The 27,800-nt window shown below is 36.6% G+C and overlaps 1 protein-coding gene across 3 annotated transcripts; it reads left to right on the top strand.

Moving 5' to 3' along the window:
• LOC110022408 lies at positions 1–27,800 on the top strand. Of its 3 annotated transcripts, none has more exons than XM_020721333.1 (7): positions 1–151; positions 9,404–9,512; positions 9,690–9,807; positions 9,918–10,054; positions 10,176–11,435; positions 27,362–27,393; positions 27,492–27,800. In XM_020721333.1, exons 3-7 carry the CDS (start codon positions 9,717–9,719, stop codon positions 27,703–27,705), a joined length of 1,734 nt encoding a protein of 577 aa, XP_020576992.1. In that variant the 5' UTR covers positions 1–151; positions 9,404–9,512; positions 9,690–9,716; the 3' UTR covers positions 27,706–27,800. The 3 variants fall into 3 exon arrangements, with proteins under 3 accessions (XP_020576992.1, XP_020576994.1, XP_020576993.1); XM_020721335.1 differs by having other exon boundaries at positions 9,404–9,564; XM_020721334.1 differs by lacking the exon at positions 9,404–9,512.

Genomic DNA, 27,800 nt, shown 5'->3' with positions numbered 1-27,800 from the left:
GAAGCATGTATCGCTGCGTGTACGCAAATTTTTTCCCTGCTGCTCTTCAACCTCGTCGTCTAAAGCGATGGCAACCGAGCTCTGGCGATACAGTCTGGATTAGAGAGAGCTAAAGTGGGAAGGCAACGACGGGATCGCGCGTACGAAGAAAGTAAGTTCGTGCCAGCTCTTTCTTTCCCTTTCTCGATTCCTGGATTAAAAATCCTGGTTTTACTCTCCAAATGGATTTAGCCAAAGTGATCTTCTTGCAGGATTTAGCTTAAATCCTGGTTAAATCTTATTCTAAATCCTATGCCAGGCAGAGCCTTAGTTTTTTTGGAAACCACTGCTAGTTACGATCCTCACAGGGATCAACTTGCTGTTTTAAGATGAGTTTGATTTCGTGTAAGAAGTTCAATTTCATCGCTGAGGTGTATTTTTTTGTGTGCTGGTATTATTCCTATGGAGAATCTTGTTTTGGTAACTTCTGTGGCCTTCTTCTTAGCTGATATTGTCTTCAAAATTGCACATTGTACTTTTCGCTAGGCTTCGCATGGGTTGGGTTGAAGGAAAGTGGAGTAATATAATGAAGAAATGCGAACATTTGTTGGATTGATTGTGAGTCTACTAGGGTTTAGGATTTGGGTTTTCAATACTTTTTTCGTTTCCTTTAGCTCAAATCACCTGCATCCAAGTACATCCCTTTTCTAAGTCCCAATCCATGATTTGTCAGATGTCCGTGATAGCCCTAAACTTGTGGCCCGAGACAAGTAAGTTGGGCTGAAATAATGGATCGGCCGTTATCTAGCGAAGGACTTGCTCGTTTCTGTTACTCCCCAACGGAGCCTTCTTTTTGCCGACAATTGTTGAGCATGTCTTCCATTGGATTTTGAATCAATTTTACTGACTTTATATGTTTTTGAGTATGTTGGCAGCTCGAGAACTCGAGAAGAGGACCAATGACATTCTCCTAGGGCTCCTAGATGGTGAGATAAAGCACAAAAAGTGTTGGAGAGATTGTAGGATTGTTGTGTGATGTGGGAGGATGGAAGGAAGCCGATAATGGGCGTGAACAGCTGTTGGGACATCGAACCGCGAGCAGAAACGTGCAGATTCCTGCTAACAACAGCAGGCGACTGCACCCTTGATGGCTGCCCAACAGGAAACAGAGGATGAATGGCGAATTAGCGAGGTGCAGACGGTGAGATGGATCCACCTCCTCTTTTTGGCAAGCAACAGACACGCCACTTGAGAAGGGAAGTGGTGACAGCATGCTGGGTAGCTAAATTTGCAGAGAAATCTTTCATTATTTAAATACTCAACAAACTGAAATCCCAAAAACCTACTACACATATGAAAAGTCTCATTATAGAAAAAAAACTTAATTGAAAAATGAAAAAATAAGAATTGACTAGGAATGAATGAAGGAAGGAAGGGAATTTGTAGAAAATAAGGAGAAAAAAAAGGAAGAGGATAAATACGATCCTTTAGTCCCATCTTCCATGATCACGGGACTATTGCGATCCCGCTATACCATGGCATAATGACAACGCTCCCATGTCATTCTCCCCGGGTAGGAGAGACTTCGCTCTTTCCTCTAAAGACATCTAAGTCCTCGTAGTATGACAACGAATCGATAATATTATAAGTCTCAGAAATATTGACAACAAATCGATAATATTAAAAGTATCAGAAATATTATAATTTTTCGTTATCAATATTATGGGTATTGTCATTAATCTTTTTGTCAATTTTGAATGGACCATCGACTTTAGGCTTGAGCTTTCCAAAGGAACCGCAGGATATCACTTCCTTTTCAGCCTAATCCATACGATGTGGCCTACGTTGAAAATCATACATTTCTTTAACTTGTTGGCCTGCTTTTGGTTCTTGGTCTTTTTCTTATCAATTTCTTTCCTGACGTCCTTATGTAGGGTCTGAATATTCTTGACTCGAATATCAACATCAGCGTTAAGCTCAATAGCCGACAGTATAGGGACCAACTCTAAAGGCGTACGAGAGGTTCCGCTCGTACATTATCTCAAATGGTCTATGGCCTATGGACTGACTTGTAGAATGATTATATGCGAACTCCACCTAAGGACAAATCAAATCCTATTGCTTGATTTTCTTTCCCCCAAAGCATCTAAGAAGGTTTTCCAAACTGTGGTTTACAACCTTGATCTACCTGTCTGTCTGAGGGTGAGCTACTGAGCTGAACTAAAGCTTCATATCTAACTTACCTCATAAAGTCCTCCAAAAGTGGCTAAGAAATTTCACATTAATGTCTAAATTAATGCTCTTGGGTATGCTATAAAAATGAAACATCTCCTTCAAATATAAGTCTACAATATGTGATGCATTCATCATCTTATGACAAAAATGTGCCATCTTGGAAAAATGATCTACCACAACCATAACAAAATATTACTCGGCAGTGTCTGGCGTAAGCCCATCACGATATCCATGCTCACATCCAACTAGGGTGCCTTTTGATCAGAAAGGGTAATGTAGAGCCTGATATTTTGTCCTCGAGTCTCAACCAAGTAAAATACCCTACACCATCTGACGTGTCTCTCCACTTATTGTATTAGTCTGGGCCAGCAAAGTTTTTTGTAATAGTGAGAGGGGCTTGTCTCTGCCAACATGTTCTGTCGTCTCCCTACTATGACACTCCTGTAAAACACTATCTCTAATTAAATTCTAAGGAATGCATAGTCTATTCTGGAATAAGAGATATCCATCATGTTGGTGATACTGCTCGTACGACCTATCCTAACAGTTGACCCAAATATCTTAAAATCCCTTGTCAGACGCATTCGAATCCTTACAACATCTCAAAGCCAATGACCTTAGACTGCATCGTTGGGAGTCATAGGTGGCAACGACTCGGTGCATCAACTACTTTATTATGGCTCCTTATCTTATGTTTAAGCACAAAGTGAAACGAAGAAATAAAATTTCACCCATGAGAAATGTCTACCATTTAGCTTATTTCTACTATTCAAGAATTTCTGAGCCTCATGGCTAGCATAGAGAGTCAATTCATTTGCCAACATAACTGGTGACTAAGAGCTTTCACAGTGACAAAATTATTTATTGTATGTAAAATATTTTTCCAATATCTCAAACACTTCATTGAAATCTGGAAGTGCGAGAATGGAGGTTTGAGTCGCCTGTCTCTTCAATGCATCAAAGTTAGCCTTAGCATCATTTGCCTGTGCAAATTTATCTAACTTGAGAAGTTCCATCAAAGATGTCACGATCTAGTTGAAATTTATGATAAACTTTCTGTAAAAAGAATTCAGATCATGAAATTGACATATTTGAGTAAATTATTGGGGTATGGGTCAGGCTACAATAGTCTTAATCTTCATTGGGTCCATCTAAATGTAGATAGCTGAAATGATATATCCTAAGAAACGCGTCTGCAGTGTAAGAAAATGACACATTTTTGGTTGGCCATTTAGCTCTCCTGTTTGAAAAACCTAAAAATTTTGGGAAACCTGTACTTGATTGTGATCTTGTTCACAACCCTGCTATTTATGCTCATGCACCACGATCCATCTTTTTTGGCACAATCAAAGCTGACCCAACACATGGATTAGTGCTCTTGCGAATTAGTCCTTAGGCCATTAGATCCTCAACCTGTTTTTGTAACTCATACTCTACTTGTCACATATGATAGGTTGGTTAATTGGGAAACGTTGATTCTGGGATAAGGTCTATGGCTGGTTGAATCTCTCGCGAAGGGGGCAATCTAGGTAGCATACTATTCGTGAAGAGATCTTGAAACTCCATTAGTGGTCGCACTACCGCAGGTATTGGTGCTTCCATCTCATGCCTTCTAGCATCACCAAAGTCAGTGTCCCTGGCACCTCTTTCGTAGCATATAAAAAGGTGGCAAGAGGCATGATTGCTTCATTCTCCGTTTGAGTTATTGTAATTGTTAACTCCTTTAATGACAAAAATTCAATACACTTCCAATCTTTGTTAAATGTGTAGGTATTTTTGTGCACATCATGAAACGTACCTCTGTCTTACTGCCACGGTTGCCCTAACAGAATATAACATGCGTCCATAAGAACGAAATCACACCAAATCTGATCCCACATTTTGTCTCCAATAACAAAAGAGTAAGAAGTTGAGGCCGATGTCCTAAAATTAAACCGGCTTAACTCCATAGAATGAAAATTACACAGCATATGTCAAATATAATTACAAGAACAACAACAAGAATTGTTAAGTCTACACCTGTCTCCATTGTGTTCTATTGAGTGTCATATATTCATTTAATTTTGATAGATTAAGATCATTTTTTATACAATATGTCCAAGAATTGTTAAGTCTACATCTGTCTTTCTTAACATAAGTTGAATCTAAAACATCTACTCCAAACCAGATCATCAGATATTCTACTCTTAATGTGAACAAACCATCTAAGATGACTCTCTATAATCTTGTCTGCCACTGTAGCTACACCAACCATATCATAGATATATTCATTTCTTATTTTGTCTCTAAGTGTCAGGCCACTCATCCATCTAAGCATTCTCATCTCTGCAACACTCAACTTTATTTTAGGTTTCTCTTTTAAAGGCCAACATTCTACGCCATAGAGCATTGCAGGTGTCACCACCATCTTATAACATCTTTCTTTAAGTCTAAATGGTATTTTTCTATCACACCATCAACTCGATGCATTCTTCCACTTCAACCAACCAACTTGAATTCTACAAATAACATCCCTATCTATATCACCATCACTATGAACAATAGACTTGAGATATCTAAAACGTTCACACCTTTTAAACTACAAAGACCTTTAAACTCAAATGTAGACCTCCACAATTCAAGTCTTTCCTGAACTCTTTCATTATTTTTATTCACAAGAAAGATATCATTAGCAAAAGCATACACCAAGGTACCTCCTCTTGTAAATATCTTGTAAGAGCATTCATAACTGAAGTAAAATGATATGGGCTTAAAGTTGATCCCTGATTTAATCCAATTGAAATAGGAAAATACTCGGTCAATCTTCCTTCTGTTCGAACACAAATAATAACTCTAGTATACTATCTTTAATGACTTGAATATAAGTCGTACCAACACCTTTTTTTTCTCTAGAACTGTCACACCCAGAGTCCGGAAGGTGATACACCCTGGCAACGCAGGACATGATGAAATGAAATAAACATATTTTGTATTTTCAAAGAAAGATTTGCATGCAAATAGAAGAAAATAAAATGCAAATTTTATTAATACTAAAAAGTTCAATGATACAACTGGACTAAAAATAAAAAACTAGCTGAATTAAACTAGAAATGATAATATGGAATAACTACTCTAACCCAAAAAAAAATACAATAGCTAAAATAATTACTGAGGAAAAAAATACCAAAACGGGAAAACTAAAATTAAAAAACTTGCTCTGGTGGAGATGGTCTTACCAGTGGCTGAATAGAACATATTATTTAAAATATCAAAGAGTAAGTTTGACAAACTCAATAAATAACAGTAATCTATTCAAACATAAACGACAAGAGGAATGTGACATGCAGTATGAACAAAAATAAGGACAACCACTATGTGCAAAAGTAAGACAGTAAGAGATGCATGAACATCAAATCTGCATATCATAAAAAAACATGCAATTATTTTTCATCAGGCTCCTATTATTCAATTTCAAGTTATTATTTATAGAGTTGATTTTAACACATCCAGAAACTGGGAAGGTTAGTACCGACCCAATGATTTTCTATAGAGTTGTCACTCTGTTGGCTCGTCGATCCGGCTAGCAAAAAAATCTAACAGAGTTTTGCCGACCTACATACCATCACACGCAAGCATGCTAAACTGTTTCAACACGTATAATATGTAAGAATGTTGTAATTTTATACAGGCTTATGATATGACAGATGTAATTTTATCTAAGTGCAAAAAAAGAAAAGATCATAATTGTATATTTAATTTAAATATGCAAGATGTTTTACAGTAATAAATTAAGATAGATAATGATGTCATCATGATAAATTATTGAAGTCTGTAATAAGATTAGAATTAAAATAACAAGGGCATGACTGATAATCCTATAAAGTAACAATGAATCTAGTGCAATTAATAAGGAGTTAACACTGCTAACTAGAAAGAGCATGTTTATTCTCTAATAAAAAACAATTACTTACCTTGAGGCGGCAATCACAATACTTCTACGATTCAACTGTCCAACTATCAGTCTTGCACCAATTGGAAAGATGAAATATAAATGTTTAATTATACAATTAAGTTTTACTATTAAATTAGATATAACCTAATCCGTGTTTATTATTATTATTATTATTATTATTATTATTATTATTATTATATTTATAAAAGCAGAAAAATTATGAACTTTATCAACATAAATTAATGTAATCAAAATAAACTTTAATTATTCTTTTTGTTTCATTTTGATATGAAAGAAATTAGAATTTTTAAATAAAATTTTTAGGTACCAAAAATAAAATGATATCTTAAAATCTTATAATATTTTAAATCTCGTTTCTTTTCTAGTTTGTCCTAAATCTTGGGTTGGCAAAGGATTTACGAGATTCAGAGGATTTGATGCTTGCGAGAGGGAGGATGACAAGGTTTACCTTCCTCGTTGGTTTTGAGTAGGAGCAGATGGAAGGAGGAAGTTTTGGTGGTCTCTATAAGCTACAATCTCGTTGCCTTCACTGCTAGCAGTTGTATTCGGTGCATGGGAGCGAGTGGAAGGGGAGTCGGGAGGAGGGAAATCGGGAGAAGAGGGAGAGCAAGTGGGATGAGGCATTGTAAACCCTACCCTTCAGCCTTGAATTATACTAAGTGAAGTCAGTGTGATCAAGCAAATAGGGACGGTGACGACAATGAATCGAAAGAAAAAAAATCGCTAACCAGAATTCAGAAAGCAACATGAAAGGAAAGAAATGCGCGGAAGGAAGAAAAATGTAAGAAAATTATTTATGGATGTTACAAAAACTCTCCAAAGGACTTCTCTTGGAACCTTTTTGTAAGCTTTTTCTAAATCAATAACAATCATATGAAGATCCTTCCTACTCTCTATGTACTTTTGCATTAAACCTCAATCAACGTATAACTCCATAGCAGATATGCCCGACATAAATCCACACTGATTATGTGAAATTTTTGTATCACTTTTTAATCTATGTTCGACTATCCTCTCTCATAATTTTAAAGTATGTCACATCAACTTAATTTCTCTATAATCCGCACACTCTTGTGCATCCCATTTATTCTTAAAATTGGGGATCAAAATCCTCTTTCCTCACTCCTCAGACATCTTTTTAATTTTTAAAATAATATTAAATGATTTAGTAAGCCAAAAAACTTTCAAATTTCTTAAATATTTCCACACTTCAATTGGGATATTATCGGGTTCTACTAATTTTCTCCCTTGATTTTATTTAAAGCTTCATCAACTTCTTTTTTATTAATGCGACAGTTAAAATAAAATGTTTTATTATTATTAACGATATTAAGATCACTGAGATTGATTGTATTTTCAGAAACATCATTAAAAAATTTATTAAAATATCTTACCAACCTATGTTAAATATCTTTTTCAATGAAAAATACTTTTTGATTTTCATCTTCAATATACTTTACTTGAATTAAATCGTGACTTTTCTTTTTTTTCTTTGTTTGATTAGCTTATTCTTATATTTTTTACTTTTTTTAGTATCTAATCTATTATAAAGTTCACTAAAAATAAAACTTTTAGCTTCACAAATTGTTTTCTTAGACTATGTACAAACCATCTTATATTTTTCTTAATTCTCTAGGTTTTTACATTTAAACAAATTTTTATAATACAACTTCCTATGTTTTATATTTTTTTGCTCATTATTCCACCACTAACTATTTTTATTTATATTTTTTTTTTATTCTCCAATTATATCTTTTACCACTTGTTTATTAGTGCTTGTTACTTTATCTTACACAGAATTAGTTTTTTCATGAACATCCTAAATATTGAAATCTTGAAGTTTACTCATAAAAATAATTTTATTTATGTTTTTATGTGCCCCCATATAATTCCATCACAATGTTTCAATGTATTTTTTTATTTCACAATTTCTTATCTTAAAGTTTAAAATTAATAATCGATGTTGAGTACTTAAATTTTCACTTGAAATGACTTTACAATCCTTATATTCTCGATGATCTATTTTTCTCATAACAAAACAATGAATTTGTGTTTTATTAGATCCATTCTTATCAGTAATAATACTTGCATCTTCTTTCTTAAATAAAGTATTAACAAAATCATACGTTAAAGCAAAATCCAACATAGTTTCACTTTCTTCATTAATCACTCCAAAATTGTAACGACCATGAAATTTCTAATATCTTCTACTATTCTACCAACATGTCCGTTTAAATCTCTTTCAATAAAAAATTTTTCTTGAAGATATATCATTTGTATTAATTCTTCTAGGTCATTTCAGAATTTTTCTTTAGAACCTATATTTAAACATACTCGAGGAGCATAAACAATTATAATATTAAAAATCTCATCATCAACAATAATCTTTAGAGTTATAATTTTATCTTCAATTCTATTAACTCTTACAATATTATCTTTCAAACTCTTATTCATAATTACACCTACACCATTTCTAGTGTGACTCATACCTGATTACCAAAGTTTGAAACCTAAGCTATCATTCTCCTTAACCTTTTCTCCAACCCATTTTGTTTCTTGAATACGCAAGGTATTTATCTTTCTATGAACCATAATATCTACTAATTCTATTAATACAAATGATACATTGTCAAATATAATTACAAGCCTGAAATAAATAATTTTAGATAAATCCTTGAGAGTTCAATGCTAATTGTTTATTCGCATTTCACTTGAGCAACGACACAACAAGGCAATCTCTTTCTTATAATGAATGCCCAGTGAGGCGTAAGACACTCATGCATGGCGTCAACTCACACTAGTTTAGGATGAAGTTGTTGATTTTTCTTTTCTTTTTTTCTTTTTTGTCAAGTATTGGTTGTAATTGCTACTGATATATAGTGAAAGGTTTACTTGATCATCAGTGTTTGTATGTCTCCTCTTTATACCCTTCTCAGCTCCAAACCCGTATGATCAAATAAATGTAATTTATAATTGTGGCAATACATTCCTATATATTTTTTTACTTTACATAGAGGGGGTCAATCTAGCTTTAAATGTTTATAGATTATTCATTTCTTAATAGAGTTGTGGTGCGCAAGTTTTTTTAACCATATATACAGGTTAAGTGATTCTTGCTTCACCTAGTCATCTAGGTTTTTTTCCTTTATGCGATTGAATTGTTTCAGTTTATAGCATCTCATTTTGACTGATGTTCAGTAAACTTTATTTATTAATGACTTCTTTATGGCACGGAAGGTATTTAATGTTGGATCTTTTGAACTGGCTTCTAATTGAGTTATATGTGGAGTTAATGGAATATCAAGACATCTAGCATACCGTAACCTCTCCCACACAGAATTTCAAGGTTTGTGCGACGAAAAAGAGAGTAATCTTTTTACAAACAGAAACATTACTAGGTCAGCCAAAAAATTAGCTTCATTTTTTTGAGGTGCCTTTCATTTTATTTTATTGTGATGAAAGTAGACTTGTGGTTTAAAAAGCTTTATAGTACTCTTATTCTTGGAGATCAAACATTTTGCAGAAGCCAACTGTTTATCCAGGGCCCTCCATGGGAAAGTCAAGCAACTTTATGGAGCCTGCTTCTTTGGATACTAGAAGACCCAAAGGAAAAGCTGTTTCTCCCAGAGAAGCTGGAATAGGTATAACTCTACGACATTTATGGAAAAATAAAATTTTAGCAACTTGGGAACCAAAATGCTGGAGGCGCAGTAATTTTCTGTTATATTTCATTGAGCTCAAAAAATTGTAGGATCATATAAGAGAATTGCAAATTCTCTCAAGTCTTCTAAGATGCCCGAGGCCGCTAAGGAAAGTGGAGGCAATGATGGGCTAAAATTTCCAACCCAAATTCAGTATGGCGTTAGTGAGTGCATGCACAATATTAAGGTTTGTTTTCCTTAATTAGCAATTCTTTCCTTTGATATGTTAGCTGATTATCCACTGCATTATTTAGTAGCTGTTAGCTTATTTTATGTACATTACATGTAGCTTTGCACTATTTTGATAGGCATGCGATACTAGTGCAAACTCTGTCCACAGATGCACATCTAATATTGAAAGAGAAGAAGGTTTTGGTTTTTCTGCTTCTGAGCTTGGTGGGTTGCGCGGAAAACCATCAGTTGCTGCTGATATTCACGCTTCAAAAGCCCCTCAACATGGTTCTTGGTGCCATGATGAAAATTTTAAAAAAGAATCCTGTAAATCCTCAACAGTAAGAAACCATGGCCAGAAACTATCTATTGATGTTGTTTCAAACAGTGATAATCATCGTATTTCATCCGGACAACCAAGAATTTCACCAAGTTCTGCAAAAGTTGGATTTTTGTCTTCCTATGCAAACTCCTCAAAAGAAAATCCTTCGTTTGAGTTCTTTGTGGTATCTGAGGAGGGTGTTAACCTTTATGTTGATTTGAACTCAATTCCATCAGAATGGATCACAAGTTTAAAAGATGAAGTCTGCATCGATCAGAGATTGCAGCATCACAGCTTAGTGTCTTTCTCCAACCCTGCTAGATGCTCTTCAGATACTTGTCAGCATATGAAAGCTTCTCCATCTGAATATAGTGGGCTAAATCTACAGATCAACGAGGTTGAAACAAACACAGGATGCACCAATTCTTCATTATGTTCCGTGGTTAGTGAGAATTGCCAGTCTGAGGTCTTTCCACTAGATGCAACTGTTGCTTCTTCTGGATCTTTTATTATAACTGCAAGCAATACTCCGACTGAAATACCAGGGCATTTGGAAAGAACAGTTTCTTCTCCTTGTGTAGATTATTCTAATTTTGGAAACTCTAATATGGTTGATGATATGTTTTTCTCCCTGGAAAAAACCATAATACATCAGGACTCTATAGACGCTTCATTCAAAACAATACAGAGCAATCAGACAGTACATGATGTGTCAACCAAGTCTAATGCAGATGAAATTCCCTGTGCTGGTGTGACAACAGAAAATATTGAGACTACGGAGTGCCATAGCCTGAGCTTTCAAAAAACGGATGGCAATGTCGAACTTACAACCGAGACCAATTTTGCTGCAAGTGTTTGTGCGAAAAATAATTTCACGGAACTTGATGAGATTTTAGAAAATTCGAAAATTACTGACATTGGTATTGTTGAGAATCAGATAAATGTGAAACATTTAAATTTGGAAAGAGATTCAAGATGCAACAACACTGACATGTCATGTCACAATGGTCAATCATCAGATTTCGATCAACCAGGAAATTCTTTGCCTGAGAATGCCTCAAGATATGAAAATTCGGTACTCCTCTTTACAAATTTGTTTATACTTATAATTATGAAGTTTAGGAATTTTTAATTAAGCGACAATAGAATCACAAAGAGGAGTCATGATTTGATGTATTAAAAAAAATTTGCAAGGATTACTTTTTTATCATTCGTGTGTTTACTTCTCCTCAACTTAATATTGGTGCTGAAGTAAAGCTTGACAGCATTGCACAAACAAATTTTATAGTTCATTTTGGCACGTTATATTTTGTTATCTGCAATTGAAAATTTTTGGCCTTTGCTTTTATGTTTGTTCTTGATTCATTTCCTTTGTGAAAATCCAAAGTGAGACGGTAACTTGACTGCTTTATGTTGCTATAAGGCTAGTAAACTAAAAATATATGTAAAATGGGCCATGTTAATCACTAAATCATACAACATAAGGCTCTCTCTTGAAGTTCCTTCAAAAATCTTGATGAGTTGATCATTTCTAGTGCCCTTCATACGTGCTGAAATTGCAATAAACAGACACTAAAGATGTTAGGTATGGCTCATATTACCATAAAAAGGGATAGATGCTGGAACCAAGCGGAGCTCGCGAGCGGAAGCATTTGTCCAATCGGGGGAGTTTCGTTATGTGAGTTGGGGGTGCGGGGGCAACGACTCCGCGGTACGGTATAAGGGTAATTTTATAATTACATATTGTACGTCAGGGCTATATATATGATGTATTGTGACCCTAATAGGAACTTGTACTTTTTTTTCTCAAATTGAAAGAAAAACCCGCGCTCTGCTCCCGAGGACATAGACTTCTTTGTTGAACCTCGTTAAATCTCTATGTTTTCTTTTGGATTTATGTCGATTCTTGCATTTCTTTGTCCTAAAATTCTCATTAAGAGGTTCTAGGGAAGAAGAGATCGACGCAGGAGCGACGAAGAAGGATTCGACGATTTGGCAGAAAAGTTCAGCTAGGGTTCGGGTTGTTTGTCGCAGGAGGAGCAAGCGAATCTGTGAATCGTGGCATTCGGCGAATTTCGCATAGGAGTTTGGCGAGGGCTCCATCGGTTCGGCGCAAGGAGGTCAAAGACGAGGGCTTGGAATGACCGGGACGAGAGTTTTCAGCGCAGGTTCGGTTCGACGATCACGTGATTGTTCGACGAAGGATTTTGTACGAAGAAATTTGGGCGAGCAATTCAGCAACTGAGGCAGAGAAATTCGCAGGAAAAGTTCGTGGCAGGAGTAATTTCAAATGGCAATGTCCGATGCAAATTTCAAAATTATAAAGTTTGATGGAAATGATAACTTCGGATTGTGACAAGCAAGGGTAAAAGATTTGTTGGCGCAGCAAGGGAACTGAAAAGCTTTGTGGGCAACAAAACTAGAAATCATGGATGATGAAGATCGGGAAGAATTGCAACGAGCGACAACAACCATACATTTATGTCTGACAGATGAGGTTATGTATCACGTAATGAATCTAAAATCTCCATGAGAGATATGGAAGAAATTGAAAACTCAGTTTATATCCAAATCTCTAACAAATAAATTGTATCTAAAACAAAAGTTGTATGGGCTGAAGATGCAAGAAGACTCTGATCTGGCGCAACATGTGAATGTCTTCAATCTAATAATCACAGATTTATCACGATTAGATGTAAGTTGAGGATGAAGACCAAATAATAATTCTGTTGTATTCATTTTCTCCCTCTTATGAACATCTGGTGACTATTCTTATATATGAGAAAGAAAAAATCAAAGATGATGAGATTACTTCAGTATTATTAGCTCACATCTAGCGGAAGCAGAATGCAGGGGAAAACTCTCACGGTGATAGTTTATATGTTAAGGGTAATCAGGATTGTGTAAGTAAGCAAGAGGGTACTGGAAAATGAAATTCCAGATCAAAGTCCAAAGACCTAGAGGCAGAAAAACGATTCATTGCTACAAGTGCAAGGAGTCGGGTTATATAAAGAGAGATTGTTCAAAGCTCAATAAGCAGACTGATGAGAAACATGATGCTTAATCGAAGTTTGTAAATGTGGTGTCGAGTGACAATTCAGATTGTAGTGATGGTGATATGTTTTCAGTGTCATCAACTCAGTTCATGAATGCATTGATTCTTGATTTAGGATGTTCTAGTCACATAACATCTAATAGAGAGTGGTTTACTTCATACAGGTTATCTAATTCTTGTTGTCTTTTAGGTAATGATAGATCTAATATTGTTGGTATTAGTGAAATCAGGATTAAAATGTATGATGACACCATTAGAATATTATGTGATGTCAAACATATTCTAAATTTGAAAAAAGAATTTGATTTTCTTGGGCATTTTACATACAAATGGTTTTATTCCTAAAACAGATAAGGATATGAAAACTATCAGAATTGTTAAGGGTGCGCTGACAGTCATGAAAGGAAAGTTAACTACAGTGAATATCTACAAACTGTTGGGAGTACAGTTGTAAGTGAAGTTCATTCTGTGGAGTCAGATGATGACAATACAAAACTGTGACACATGCGTCATTGTCATCTTAGTGAACGTGTGATGACGAAATTGCATAAAAGAAATCTGTTGCATGGTGTGAAAAGCTGCAAACTCGATTTTTGTAAGTTTTGTGTTCTTGAAAAACATACTAGAGTCAGTTTCATGACTGAAAAACACAAAATTTAAGAGATTCTTGATTATGTGCATTCTGATGTATGGGGCCCTACCAAAGAATCATCATTGGGATGATCGCTGTATTTTGTTACTTTTATTGACGATTTCTCCAAAAAAGTTTGGTTGTATTTCTTGAAGCAAAAAATTTTAGTATTCTCTAAATTCAAGCTGTGGAAAACTCAGGTGCAGAATTAAACTGACAGAAAAATCAATTGTCTGAAATCTGATAATGACATAGTACACAGATTCGCAATTTTAGAAATTTTGTGAGTAGGAGAGTTAGAGACATTTTTCAGTACGCAAGACACCATAACAGAATGATGTCCTTAACTGAAACGACAAGATGCTTGAGACTGAATGCAGGACTTCCTAAAAGTTTTTGGGCAGAGAGTGAATATGGCATGCTATCTCATCAATAGATTTTCTTGGGTATCATTGGGTGACAAGGTTGCAGAAGAGATATGGACATGTAATCCAGTTAAGTTTGATCACTTACATATTTTTGGTTGTCCTGCTTATGTGCATGTACCTAGTGATGAAAGATCAAAACTTGATGCAAAATTCAAGTGCATCTTTCTGGGCTACAAGAAAGGTGTGACAGGATACTAGTTTTGGGATTCGATTGCAAAGAAGATAGTGATCAGTAGAGATGTCATTTTTTATGAGCAGTTCTTGTTGCAACAGCATCATGACAAGGTGTCAGAAAATAACTCTAGTTCAAATACAGTGCAAATGGATTTAGAACAACATTTAGAAACAACTGAGAGAGTTGAATTTTCAAATCCAACACCGGGTGATTCCAATACAGATAATTTGCAGAATTACAATCTAGCCAAAGACAGACATAGATGCACCAATATAAGGCCTCATAGTATATTGTGTTATGAAGGCTTGGTCTCTTGTGTACTTCTCATCATCAACCAGGAGAAAGAGAAATGAATTGGTACAATGGTTGAGGAGATGAAGTGTTTACAGAAAAATCACATATGAAAGCTAGTTCACTTTTCTTAGGGAAAAAAGACTATTGGGTGCAAATCGATGTACAAAAAGAAAGCAGCAGAATCAGAAAAAGATGGGAAAAAGTTCAAAGCTCGATTGGTAGCAAAGAGATTTTCACAGCATAAGGGGATGAATTATGATGAAATCTTTTTCTCTATGGTTAGACATACTTCAATCAGGATAGTGCTTGCATTAGTAGTCATTTGGGATTTTCATCTGGAGCAGATGGATGTTAAAACTGCATTTTTGCATGGTGATCTAAAGGAGCAGATTTAGATGGAGCAGCCAAAATGGTTTACTCAACCTAGACTGGAGAATCTGTTTTGCAGATTAAAGAAATCTTTGTATGGTTGAAATAGTCTCCAAGACAATGGTACAAGCGGTTTGACTCCTTGATTCAGATTGGCTACAAGCGATGTAAGTATGATTGCTTTGTCTATGTTAAGAGTCTCGATTTTTCTGTTACTTTATGTTGACGATATCCTGTTTACTACAAAGAATATGCATAATGTCATTGGTTTGAAAGTTTTATTGAGCCAAGAATTTAACATGAAAAACTTGGGTCCTGCAAAGAAGATTCTTGGAATGAAGATTCATTGAGATAGAGGCTCAAGACGATTATGTTTATCTCAACGAGACTATGTTGAGAAGGTGCTAGACAGGTTTGAGATGAGCAAAGCGAAACCTATGAGCACGCCATTGACAAATCATTTTAAGCTTCCTTCAGAACAGTGTCTGGAGACAGATAAGGAAATCGAAGATATGGCAAATGTTCGATATGTCAGTGTAGTTGACTCATTGATGTATGCAATGTTATGTACTGGCCTTGATTTGGCTCATGTTGTTAGTCAAGTCTGCAAATACATGTCTAAACTTGAGATGCAACATTTGAAAACAGCCTAGTGGATTTTCAGATACCTGAAGCGTACTGTAGGACATGGATTATTTTTTGGTAGTCAGCAGAATGATTCTTCAGTTGTGGGGTACATGGATTCAGACTATGCAGGTGATTTGGATGACAGAAGGTGTACAATCGGGTATGTGTTTACTCTTGGTGGAGGGCCAATATATTGGAAATCAACAGTTCAGTCTATTATGATAATATCTACAACTGAAGCTGAGTACATGACAGTAGCTGAAACTGTTAAAGAAGTCTTATGGCTTATTGGGCTAGCAAAGGAACTGGGTGTTGAGCAAGGTGGAGTCAGTTGCATCGTGATAGTTAAAGTGTCATTTGTTTAGCTAAGAACCAAGTGTAACATGCGCGAACTAAGCACATTCATGTCAGATATCATAATATCAGAGCATTAATTGCTTTTGATGATATACTGTTGCAGAAGGTTCATACTAATGAGAATCAACTGATATGTTGACCAAACCAGTTACTATCAACAACTTCTTGCATTGCTTGAACTTGTTGAATATTCACAATTGCTAGACAAGCATGTTAACCCAACTCACTTTGATGTGTAAGAAATTTCATGATGTATTTCTTCTAAGAGGTTGGATATTCACCAAGGTGGGGATTTATTAGGTATAACTCATATACCAGAAAAGAGACAGATGCTGGAGTGGAAGCATTTGTCCAATCGAGGGAGTTTTGTTATGCGTGTTGGGAGTGCGGGGGCAACAACTCCGCGTACTTTATATATAAAGACAATGTATTTTCGTGATAAGTCTATAAGTCTATATATATATATATATGATGTTGTAACTCTAATGGGATATTGTACTCTTTTTTTTTTAATTGAAAGAAAAGTCGCTGCTCTGCTCCCGAAGAAATAGACATCTTTGCCGAACCTCATTAAGTCTCTGTATTTTCTTCTAGATTTGTGTCAATTATTGCATTTCTTTGCCCTAAAATTCTCTAACAAAATAGATGAATAAAAAATTCCACTAATTTGATTGTTATTTTTTAGCGTACATAGATAATATTTCCATCAAATTTTTGTTCTTGTTAGCAGGTTTGAAAATAAAATTGCGTCATGAGATTTTCAATCTAAAGGCTTAGTCATATTGCAAACTTCTTGAGTAAAAGCTTGATTGTATGGGGGATGACAATTCGACTGGTTGCTTCCTAGAACGTATAAATGGAAATCGAAGTCTAAGAACCTTGGTTGGCTTCTGTGCTTAGGTAGACCAATTCAAAATATTGGTTAATACATCAAAATTATTAGGATAAAATAAATGAAAGGTGTAGGGAGGGATGGAGTCAATGCATTCTTAGCAAAGTTCTTGTCAAGAGAAGAACCAACTAGAATGGTGTGTATGTACGAGTGCTCCTACTATAGAGACAAGCTCCCTCTAAGAGATGTCATCATGGGAAGCAAAATGTATTGATCTCTTGGCTAATTCTTTCTCAATTGAAAGCCGACTTATGAGTCAAATGAAAGCCACTAACTCATTCAAAGTAATGCTTAATAATTGAGCCTACTTATTGCTGTAGTAAATAAAACATACTAAATTGATCCCACCTAAACGTTTATTGAGCAAACAAATTCTAGGACAATTGAGAGTTGCTCAACTAAGTCTTGATCAATGACCACTCAATATTATAGCAACATTAAATTGAACATTATAGTTAAAAGTCGAGCAATTGAGTTGCTCTGATTTCAGTGGCACATTAATGGATTACGTCATTACACCTCCAAACAGGAAGCAATGAGAACAAAATTATGATGGGCAACACCCTTTAGCAAATTTCTAAAATGCATTGAGTTTAAAGTAGTTCTGTTAAAAAATTCCTTTTCTCATCCTAATCTTTAAGAACTCAGAACTCATGTATATGACAGAGTGATTCTATATTGAATTTTAGATTTTTTATAAGTCGACCAAATCCTTTTTGATGGGCTTGCTCTGAAGCTCAACTTCTCGAGATTAAACAAGCACTTCAAGCTCGCTTACTTTGCATACAAGTTTAAAATTCTTATTGATCATATCAAGAACAAAGAAAATTTTAACTAATGCTTCATTTGATGTTGTCTCAAAAACATTAATTCTTTTCTTGGCCTTTTCTGGCCAGTTTTCATGGGGAGCAACCTTCTTTGTCTCAAATTTATTGGTATATTGTAATTTGATCAATCTTGATATCTCAGAGATAACAAACAACTAGCTTGTTACCAAAATAACTAGCATTCAAGGTCAGTTTTAATATTTCTCCCAGTCAGCGTGGAAGCGAATGACCATCGTGATTGTTACCACCAATGATTTAGAAATATGCTCACAAAAATAACAACAGACTCAACATTAGGGTGAATCTCGGGGTGGCGGTGGTAATCAGCGAGAGTTTGGAACGTGGCGGAGTAGTGGGCGAGATGGTCGGCCAGCATAAATCAGCAAGATAGAGGTTCCCCGGGTTCCAGACAGCAAGCATGCAGGGGATAACAACGTGGAGCAGCTGTCCTGGATGATGGCAGCAAGTGAGAAGGGGTAGGGCTTGGGTTCTGGAGGCGGTGGTTCGTGGGAAGGGAGGAGCAGTGTGTGGGAGGCTGTGACAAGCAGGGATAGCGGTACGGTTGTGGAGGGGACGGTAGTTGTGACCGTAACAGCCACAAGGCTGTAGGAAAAAGGGGTCTGGATGGCTGAAACAGCAGAAAAACAGCCGGGAATACAGCGAGAGGGAATGATGTTGGCAGCGACGGGGGATGCCAAGGACTGCAGGACAGCTAGAAGATGGCTGTCCGGAGCAGTAGCAGTGAGGACAGATGTCTGGAATTGGAAAAATGGCAGTAAAAACAGCGATGGACATTTTGGAGGCAGCTGCAGCAAAGGAGGGAGGTTGGAGCTACGTGGGAGAATGTGGAAGGGGATAAGGAAGATATTCAACATCTCTGAAGAGAGATACAACCGATGCACCACTCAAACCCTTGGATGCAGACCTAGGTAGAAACGGATGTTGGCAGCTGTCCTAAAAAAATCTCACGAAAAACTAATCTTAGATTTCTACGAAAACAAACATATAATAATAAGATAATTAGAAGTGGCCCAAGAGGGTCGACCAACTCCTCACCGGGTACCCAACTTGGATCGGTTCATCCAGGAGTGCTAGCCAGGTTGCGTCTTTTTTTGCAGAACGTGTCGCTCCCGTATCAACGACCTTTTGAATGTTTTAAAATTATTCACTTTTTTTGAAATGATGATGCTTATGAATATTCCGAAGTAGAATAAAATTAAAATTGTCATGTGGCAAAATTAATGTTTTGACAACTATGCTATGAGCATTTCAATCATAATCAAAATAAACAAATGATTTGTTCAATGATCCATTAAAATTGAGCTATTAAACGATACAATCCTGAACTAAGATATTAGAAAGAAAACCCAATATATTCATACTACAAGTCGATCTTGAAAGGATCAATTTAGTATAGACTGGAGCCGAGCAATACAAAAAGCAAAGAAAAGAGAAAGATTACATTGCCGCATATCTAATTCTAGGATTATAACCACTCAAATGAATATGATCTTTTCAATTCATTGGATCCCTGACATGGGATGGCTTGAAATGCTGATGAGTATAAGTTGACCACACTGTTTGCTCTACTCTAAATGCTATTACTTCGTTAATCTTATCATTGAAAGAAGTGCAACCACAATAAGTGGAAAAGTAAAGTTATTTTTCCATATCATGAATTAACCAGCAATCAATTTCAATTGATAGGTCTTCTTGGGTTGGGCTGCCATAGTTAACTAAATCTTATGCTTATCAGGCTTGGAACTACAATTTTGGCTTGATCCTTGTTAGCCTTTGGGTGGAGTTGAAGTCTTAAATCTTCTTAAAATTCTTTGCTAGCATATTAAAATCCTTTACTTTCTCGAGCCATTTTTTTAGTATATTAAAATTATTAAAGCCGACTTCGATGTTGTATTCTTATTTCTTTTAATTTTTAATTTGGACTTTAAAATAAAAATTTGGTCTTCAAGACCAAGATCTTCCACTTCAATAAAGTCATCTCCATTTTTGCCTTGTTAAAGTGAGTCTGCCTCCTTTCAACGACTATCTTCTTCTGGGTTTGTTTACCTTCTTTCATGCAAAATTTAGGGCTTGTCAACACTCCTAAATTATCAATGATTGTTTAATGATCCTCTAACTAAGCTATCAATAATCCATATTGTTAACCGATGATTGTTTGGCAACTTTGTGCTAGAAACTTTTGTTTGTAAACAGCTTCATGGTTGAAGCTTTCTTCTAATGCAAGACAGGCCGAATAACATCTAGAATTTGACTTTTAGCAATATTGTTAAAATGATAATATTAACATGAAATGTCATCAATTTTGGAATATGATAACAGCACAAAGCTTATGAATGAAAGGAATAGCCTCTGCCATCCGAGTTGATGCCATAGAAATGGGAAACACATTGGGAACATTGGAGAAAAGGCCAGTACTTCTTTTTAGGTTTTTATCACCAATACAAACATTTGAGATGAAATTGTCCAAGAGGATGAAGACAATTGGGCCGTCTGGTAATTTTTCTTCCTCGCCTTTCCTTTCTCTCCCCCTCAACCTTTACTTCCTAGCACTTTGCTTGTTTTAAATCTTTTTCTAAAATCTGAAATCCCGATTATATGTTATTCTCCTTGCTTATTTTAAATCCTTCCTTATATTAAATCCTTTCCTAAAATTTGAAATCCTGATTATATTTTATTCTCCCTTCTTATTACCTAAAATAAGTCTAGTCTCTTTATAAATAGGGGATGATATGCTTAGAATTAGGCGTCTCGTTTTTTTAAAACCTTCCTTATATTAAAACCTTTCCTAAAATTTGAAATCCTGATTATATTTTATTCTCCCTTCTTATTACCTAAAATAAGTCTAGTCTCTTTATAAATAGGGGATGATATGCTTAGAATTAGGCGTCTCGTTTTTTAATATGAATTCAACATTATCTTAGTGTTTTCACTCTTAAGGGCTATATCTAACGATAAGGGAGGTGCTCCCGCTGTAACCCCATTCAAGGTGGTGATTATCTTCGTCGTTTCGATTCCTTCCTGCACCCCACATGTCACTACACCTCCATGGCCTCCTCCAGCACTCACAGGCAGCATTCCCTGCCCTCCTGCAGTTGCCTTTCTTCCTCCATCCAAACCATCGGCTCCTACCTTCAAACCGCAAGTCCCCGCCTCTGCTGGACTGTTTTTCCAGTCGCTTTCACCGTCCTCCCAGTATGACACAACCCTCATATATGTTCCCAGCCAAATGGTGCCTCCCTCCTAGCAGTCCGCAACCTTCAAGCCCGATGTCGCCTTCCTCCAGCAGGTTGCAACCCTTTGGCTTGCCTTCCAGCCAGTTTTCGCCTTCCTCCCCGTAGGCTGACCCCTTCCAACATTCTGCCGCCTCCCTCCGTCCAACTTCTCGCTAGCTACCGCCTCCCTACCAGCAAACCGCAACCTTCCTTCAGGGTTTCAACAAGTTGCCACCTCCTCCCAACAGGTCGCAACCTTCTTTTCGACACCCCCCAAACAACACTTCTCAGTCGTTGCTCCCTGCCCTGCAAGCCGCCACTCCTCCCTGCCACTACAGACCGCCACCCTGCCCCAGCAGGCCGCCACTCTTCCCTGCCTCCTACAGGCCGCCATCAGCTGCATCACTTCGTTCTAGCCATCGACGTCATCTCCATTTCCTCAAGTTGCAGGTCAACGCCTCTACTATCATTGATTTGTTGCCGTATTTGCTGCCCAACCCCTTCACAGCAGCAAAACACCCGTCCGGCCTTCAGTGCATTCATTTGCCTTGCACCTCCACCCCAGACTCCCTCTCCCTCCTCGTCAAGAGCATTGTGTCTTCTTGTTGTGTTGTTTGTTTGTAATATGCCTGCACTCTTTCTTTGTGTGGTAGTTTTTCTTCTTATTTTGAGTCTTTATTGTATCTTTGTCTTAATTCAAAAATAATATTTGTCATCTTGCGTCATGGTTTTGGTTAACTTCAGTATCATTTGGTATCAGAGCTAGCCCAACCCTAGTTTTATCCTAGGGTTCCCTAACATCCGTGCTACTAACCAAACCAAAATTTGTTTCTCTTTTCTTTTCTCTTCGTCATACCTTTTTGTCCCTCTTTTTTTCCTCCATTCTCCTTGTTGTCTTATTCCCTAAACCATTTGCTATTGCTCTTAGGAGAAACGCATCGGACCCCACCCGGGATGTGATACAGCGTGAAAGTTGTCGTCTACAACAATAATTGGCATAACTAGATAAAGGAATCCAAGGCGAGGTTACCCTCTATCATGACCTAGAGATCGACGAGAAGATTGGGACGAAGAATATTGGTAGTGAAGAATAACGTCAACGCCGTTTTGGCATCCAATACCCCAGAGGAGACGACGAGAACCTGAGGCCACCGCGACTTTGGCATTAAAATAGATCTCCCAGAATTTGATGGACGCATGGATCTCGATGAATTCTTAAGTTGGTTGCGAGCAGTCGAAAGAAATTTTGAATGTAAGGAGATACTTGCAGATAAGCCAGTTAAACTAGCAACTTTTAAACTGAAAAAGAACCCCTCATTATGGTGGGACAACCTACAACGATAACGAACGAGAGACGATAGTGACAAAATCACAAGGTGGGACAACATGAATAAAGTGCTACTGCGAAAATATTTGCCACCGAATTACCGCCAAAGTATGTTCCTGCAGCTTCACAACCTCCAACTGAGAGACTTGTCAGTAGAAGAATTTACAGCCAAATTTCACCAGTTATAAATGAAGTGCAAGTTGGTCGAACAGAAGGAACACATAATCGCTCGCTACCTCAGAGCCTTATGTCCGCCTTTAGCAATATAGTCAAATTGCAGTCTTATTGGTCGTTGGGTGACGTCCAAACCTTGGCCATAAAAGTAAAAAGGTAATAGAAACATATCAGACCACAGTCTTTTTCTGACGGCAACCCTCATACAAACCAACACCGACAACTACAACTACCGACAAAGGCATGTCAGGAATAGGGAAACCAGTATAATGGAATGTGTGGAATGTGAAATATGATCTAAGCAGTAAGAAGTTTGAAAAAGGTAGCTCATCTGGGCCAATGTCAACTAAAAAGTGTTTCAACTGCCACAGTTAAGGCCATCCAAGTGTCCCACAAGCCGAATTGTCCCTTTTATAGATCAAGGTGTCCTTCAGGAAAGCGAGGAAGAGGAGTCAAAGGCAAATACCGAAGAAGCACTTTAGCTCCTCGAAGAGGAAGGCGAAGTATTAGTCTTAAGATGAGTTTTACAGTCATAACCAACACATGATCAGTCATGGCTTAAGACACAACATCTTTCGCACAAAGTATAGTAGAAGGCTAGATTTGAAGCCTGATAATCGATAGTAGCAGTTGTGAAAATGTCATCTCGCCACTAATGGTGACAAAATTGGAATCGCCCACACAAAAACATCCCCATCAATTCTCTCATTTTGCTGAAAAAAGGGAATGAGATCCGCGTGAATCAACAGTGCCTTGTTGAGTTCTCAATTGACAACCAGTTAAAGGAACAAGTATGGCATGACATCGTTCCCATGGACGCATGTCATATCCTTCTAGGACAACCTTGGCTAGGGCAAAGAGCTTAGCAAGTGTTGGTGTAGTTGTCGAGTCGCGACCAAGGAAGATGAGGAGGAAACTCTTGCTCGTGCGCTGTCAAACAGGGAGGAAACTCTGGAGAAAGAAGGATTCAGTTAGCGCGGGAGGAAATGACCGAGGGAAACCATGGTGCCCGTGCGATTCGATTCACGCAGAGGAGAGGAAGATGATTCGCATTGTGTAGGGTTCGACAAAGGTAAGATATATTAAATAAATTTAATATTAAATTTTAATAATAATAATAATAATATGATATAATAATAAAATAATAATAATAATAATAATAGTAGTAGTAAGACAACAATTTTAGCGGGATTTCATAAATGTAAAAATAGTTTATTAAATTAATAATATTTTACCATGTTTAGGTGTTCAATTTTAGAAGAATCGACGTCAAGAGCAAACAGAATGTTTATTAAGGTGAATACTCTTATTCTTAAATTATAGCATCAATTTGATATTTCTTCTAAACCAGTTTTATAGGTTATTAATTAGGCCTAATTAATGTAATTGATTATTCTATTATTAACATTTTATCGGTCATTTTGATACAAATGCTTATAATTTCATAATGTGAAATAATTAATGCATTATAGTTGATTGATATAAAATTATTAATGATGTGATATGTATAGATTGTTTATATGTGCATGACTGACTATGATGGAGTCACTCATTCATGTTACTTGTGGGGAATACTAATTTACCCGTACATGTGTATGGAAATGGATTTTGATATTGATGTATTTTAATTGACATAATCTTTAGACGGTGTTTATGCGTTGATTGTATAAATATGAAATGATATTGATATAAACTCTTTAAATAATATGTTAAATGTTAATATATTTTTTTCTTATATAGCTCATTATTATTTTTAACTAACTTTTAGGTTAATTAAGCGATTAAAGATGTGCGATAGAAGGGAAAATATTTGTAGATGCGGACAGCCAGTAACGAGGTAAAATGAATTGTATCACTTTAATTTAATTTAGTTTTGGTTCTTTCATTTATTAAATTGTAGATGAATATAGAAAATTAATTTTAATCATCCGACTGTCTGTTCCCGCCTTGGTTAATTCCAAGCTCCGGGTCAAGCGTGACAATATGCTCCCCAATATTATGACGCGACTTGATTCACCAATGCTGGCGAGCTCAGAATGCCAAAAAGCATGTGAAGCCTTTCTGCACACCCACTATTATTGTTGCTACTTTTCTTAGGGCTTTCTTGTTTTCTCGCCGTCATCCAATTCAGGAGCAATGGGACACTTCTCAGCCCTCTAGGTTGTCTACTAACTCTCATTGGTGCCCCCCTCCCTCCTGGTTTGTTGAAGGTGAATATTGATGGTGCCCCACTCCCTTCCTGTGTGGCAGGTATTGGAGTTGTATTTCGAGATGAATTAGGTCATTGTGTCAAAGCAGCGGGGCGTCACTGGGAACCTTGGGATAGCGCACGGGTGGAGCTCTTGGCAGCTATTTCATTGAAAAGTTGGTTTGAAACATGGATGAGTGAGGTTTGTGGTATTATTATTGAAGGAGACAACAAAAATGTCACGGACTTCCTCCCTAGCAGCCAGAACAATGCAAATGTAATCTTTACCCTCCGGACAACCCGGACATTGCTTTTCTTATGGAGTTCAAACAAGTTAATTTTTATTTGCTCCATGTTTTTTTAACAAGACTGCTCATTCTTGTACTATTTTGAGCAGGATTCGGAGAGTCTTTTTACGCTTTTATAGTAGGATAAATCGCATAGCTTTTGATGCTCGTTGGGCATAGTTTTTTACACCTTTTATACTGTTTACCTTTATATTAATGTAAAATGCACACCATTTAAAAAAAATACATTATGAGGCGATTGAAGGAAGTTCAAGTTATGCGCCAAAAATCCACCACTGTTTCTCCTCCCACACTCTCACACAAAACGAGAAGGCATGCTTCAATTTCCATGGTGCCTCCTCCTCCACTCCCAATGCAATCGACGACCAACCACTTTCCATACTTTTGGATTCTTTCCTTATGCTGTAATTGTTTTGATGTAGTGGAAAACTATTGTCATAGCAGCTTATTTTAACTGAAAATTTAAGATGTTTATTTTATGGAAGGTATCTTCCTCGGTGGCATGGACTTTAGGGTGAAGGCTTGGTGGCCTTCATCCGACGTGCTCCTTTGGTAAAGTGTAAGATATTTTTTTTTCCTTATATTTAATTTATTTCTTCCAATTACACTCCTTCTTGTTTCTCACTTTCACAATCATCATCTCCCTTCCCCTTTTCAACCCCCACGTGTAAACTCCAAGTTTTCCCTCTCTCGGTTTTACCCTCACTACAAAACCTTAGCCACACCACTTGCTCTCAACTTTGGCCTCTTCCCCACCATCCAAACTCCACTTGGACACCACTACCTCTATACCATATACTCCTACAGTCCTGGACTCACCCACTAGGCATTGGCTCATTTTGCTAGCCTTAGACACCCTTTGGGGAGCCCTCGGTCCATCCACACCCACTCCTTCCCTCTCTTCCTTCTCACTCCACAGAACTCTTGGTTAGTCTTTTAATAATTCACTTGGACAACTTATCACATGGTCACAACTATTCCTCTTTATACATAAAAACTACACCATTCCCAACATTAGGTGAAATAATCCCTCCCTGAAGTTTTGGAGAAAATGCAGCGAGGAGGGCGGAGGTCCGATTCCTCCCCTCCTTCGCTGCATCCGAACCTTTGTCCGGACATCCAGAGTCCGGATGTAAATTTTTTTTCCAATTTTTTAGCCACCATGCAACTAATCTGAAGCCCCTAGATGTATATCTTCTAAAAGCTCTTCCTTCCTCAAAATATTATATAATTTTGTTTGAAATTGTAGTTTTCACATGCATAACTAAGTCTAGTTCCCTCACCACCAACATCTCACACTTTGGTTCTTTCTTCTAAAAAATTCTCATCCAAAATTCATATTCTTTTCTTGAGGGCCCCTCATATTCTTTAGAGATTATTAAAATATTGTTCTCCACTTAAATCTGTAATTTAATCACTTCATTATGAGTGCAAATTATCATGATCAATGATAATATAATTATATATTATGATAACTATGATAATCACTACAACCATAACAGAAATCCAAGATCATATTATTAACATAACTATCATGCCACCTGTCATAAACATTATAACTATCATTACTATGATAATAAACATCAAAAAACATATTTTTCAGATTTCTCTTAAGATACCTATGATCACTACCATTTGCAACACCACACTGACAAATCCAATTCTTTATTTGTAAATTAAGGTCGTTATTGTAATACATATATATGTGTCGTGTGTTCAGATCTTTTGGTCGGGCATCTGTCTGTCAGTTGTAAGTCCCCTCTGGTCTGGGGTTTGATTCCCCCCAAGTGTAGGATATGAGACTCGAATTCTTTATATGAGACTCGATTTCTTAGGCGCATGAGGGATGGTCGGGGCTTGTATAATAGCCTCTGAGTCATTCCTTTTTAAAAATAATATATATATATATATACATACATCTCATCTCATCATCATGGATATGCATTCCAGTGTTTCATATCCGCCCATCTTTTATTCTTTACATTTTTTCTTAAATATCATTTGATATGCCTTCCAGTATTCAAGTTTGAATTTTACTCTTCTAGAAATTTTCATGGCTGCTTCCTTCTCTTTGTGAGTTGAAGGACTAACTCAAATACAAATTGAACTTTTGCAGAGAAAAAGCAATCTGCGGAAGAGAAAATCAAAGTCAGTACCCAAACATCACATTTTTAATAGAACTATGACATTCACAATTTTTTACATTTTTGTCCTAATCTACCATAATTATCCATTTGTTTATGTAGATCTTCGCAATTTCAGAATCCCACGGACAACGAAGTCTCCAAAAGAACCCATTGTTCAGAAGATAATGAAGAGAATGAGAAGAGAAATGTTGTCTCTTTTGGTGCAGTTAAGAATGAAACAATACCACAAAATGTGAAGTCTTCGGCGAAGGAAAATATGAATGATTTGGCTGTTCTTCGCCGGCGATCTTCGCGGCTTCTTTCGAAGGTTTAGTAAGGTTTTTATGGGAAAAACAATAGCTTTAGAATATTCTGATTAAATTTTTTGTTAGATGGACTTTAGAATGATTGTATATGCTTTAGAATGTG

Source organism: Phalaenopsis equestris, unplaced genomic scaffold, assembly GCF_001263595.1.
Source record: "Phalaenopsis equestris unplaced genomic scaffold, ASM126359v1 Scaffold000188, whole genome shotgun sequence".
Taxonomy (NCBI): domain Eukaryota; kingdom Viridiplantae; phylum Streptophyta; class Magnoliopsida; order Asparagales; family Orchidaceae; genus Phalaenopsis; species Phalaenopsis equestris.
This window is presented reverse-complemented; position numbering and strand designations above follow the sequence as displayed.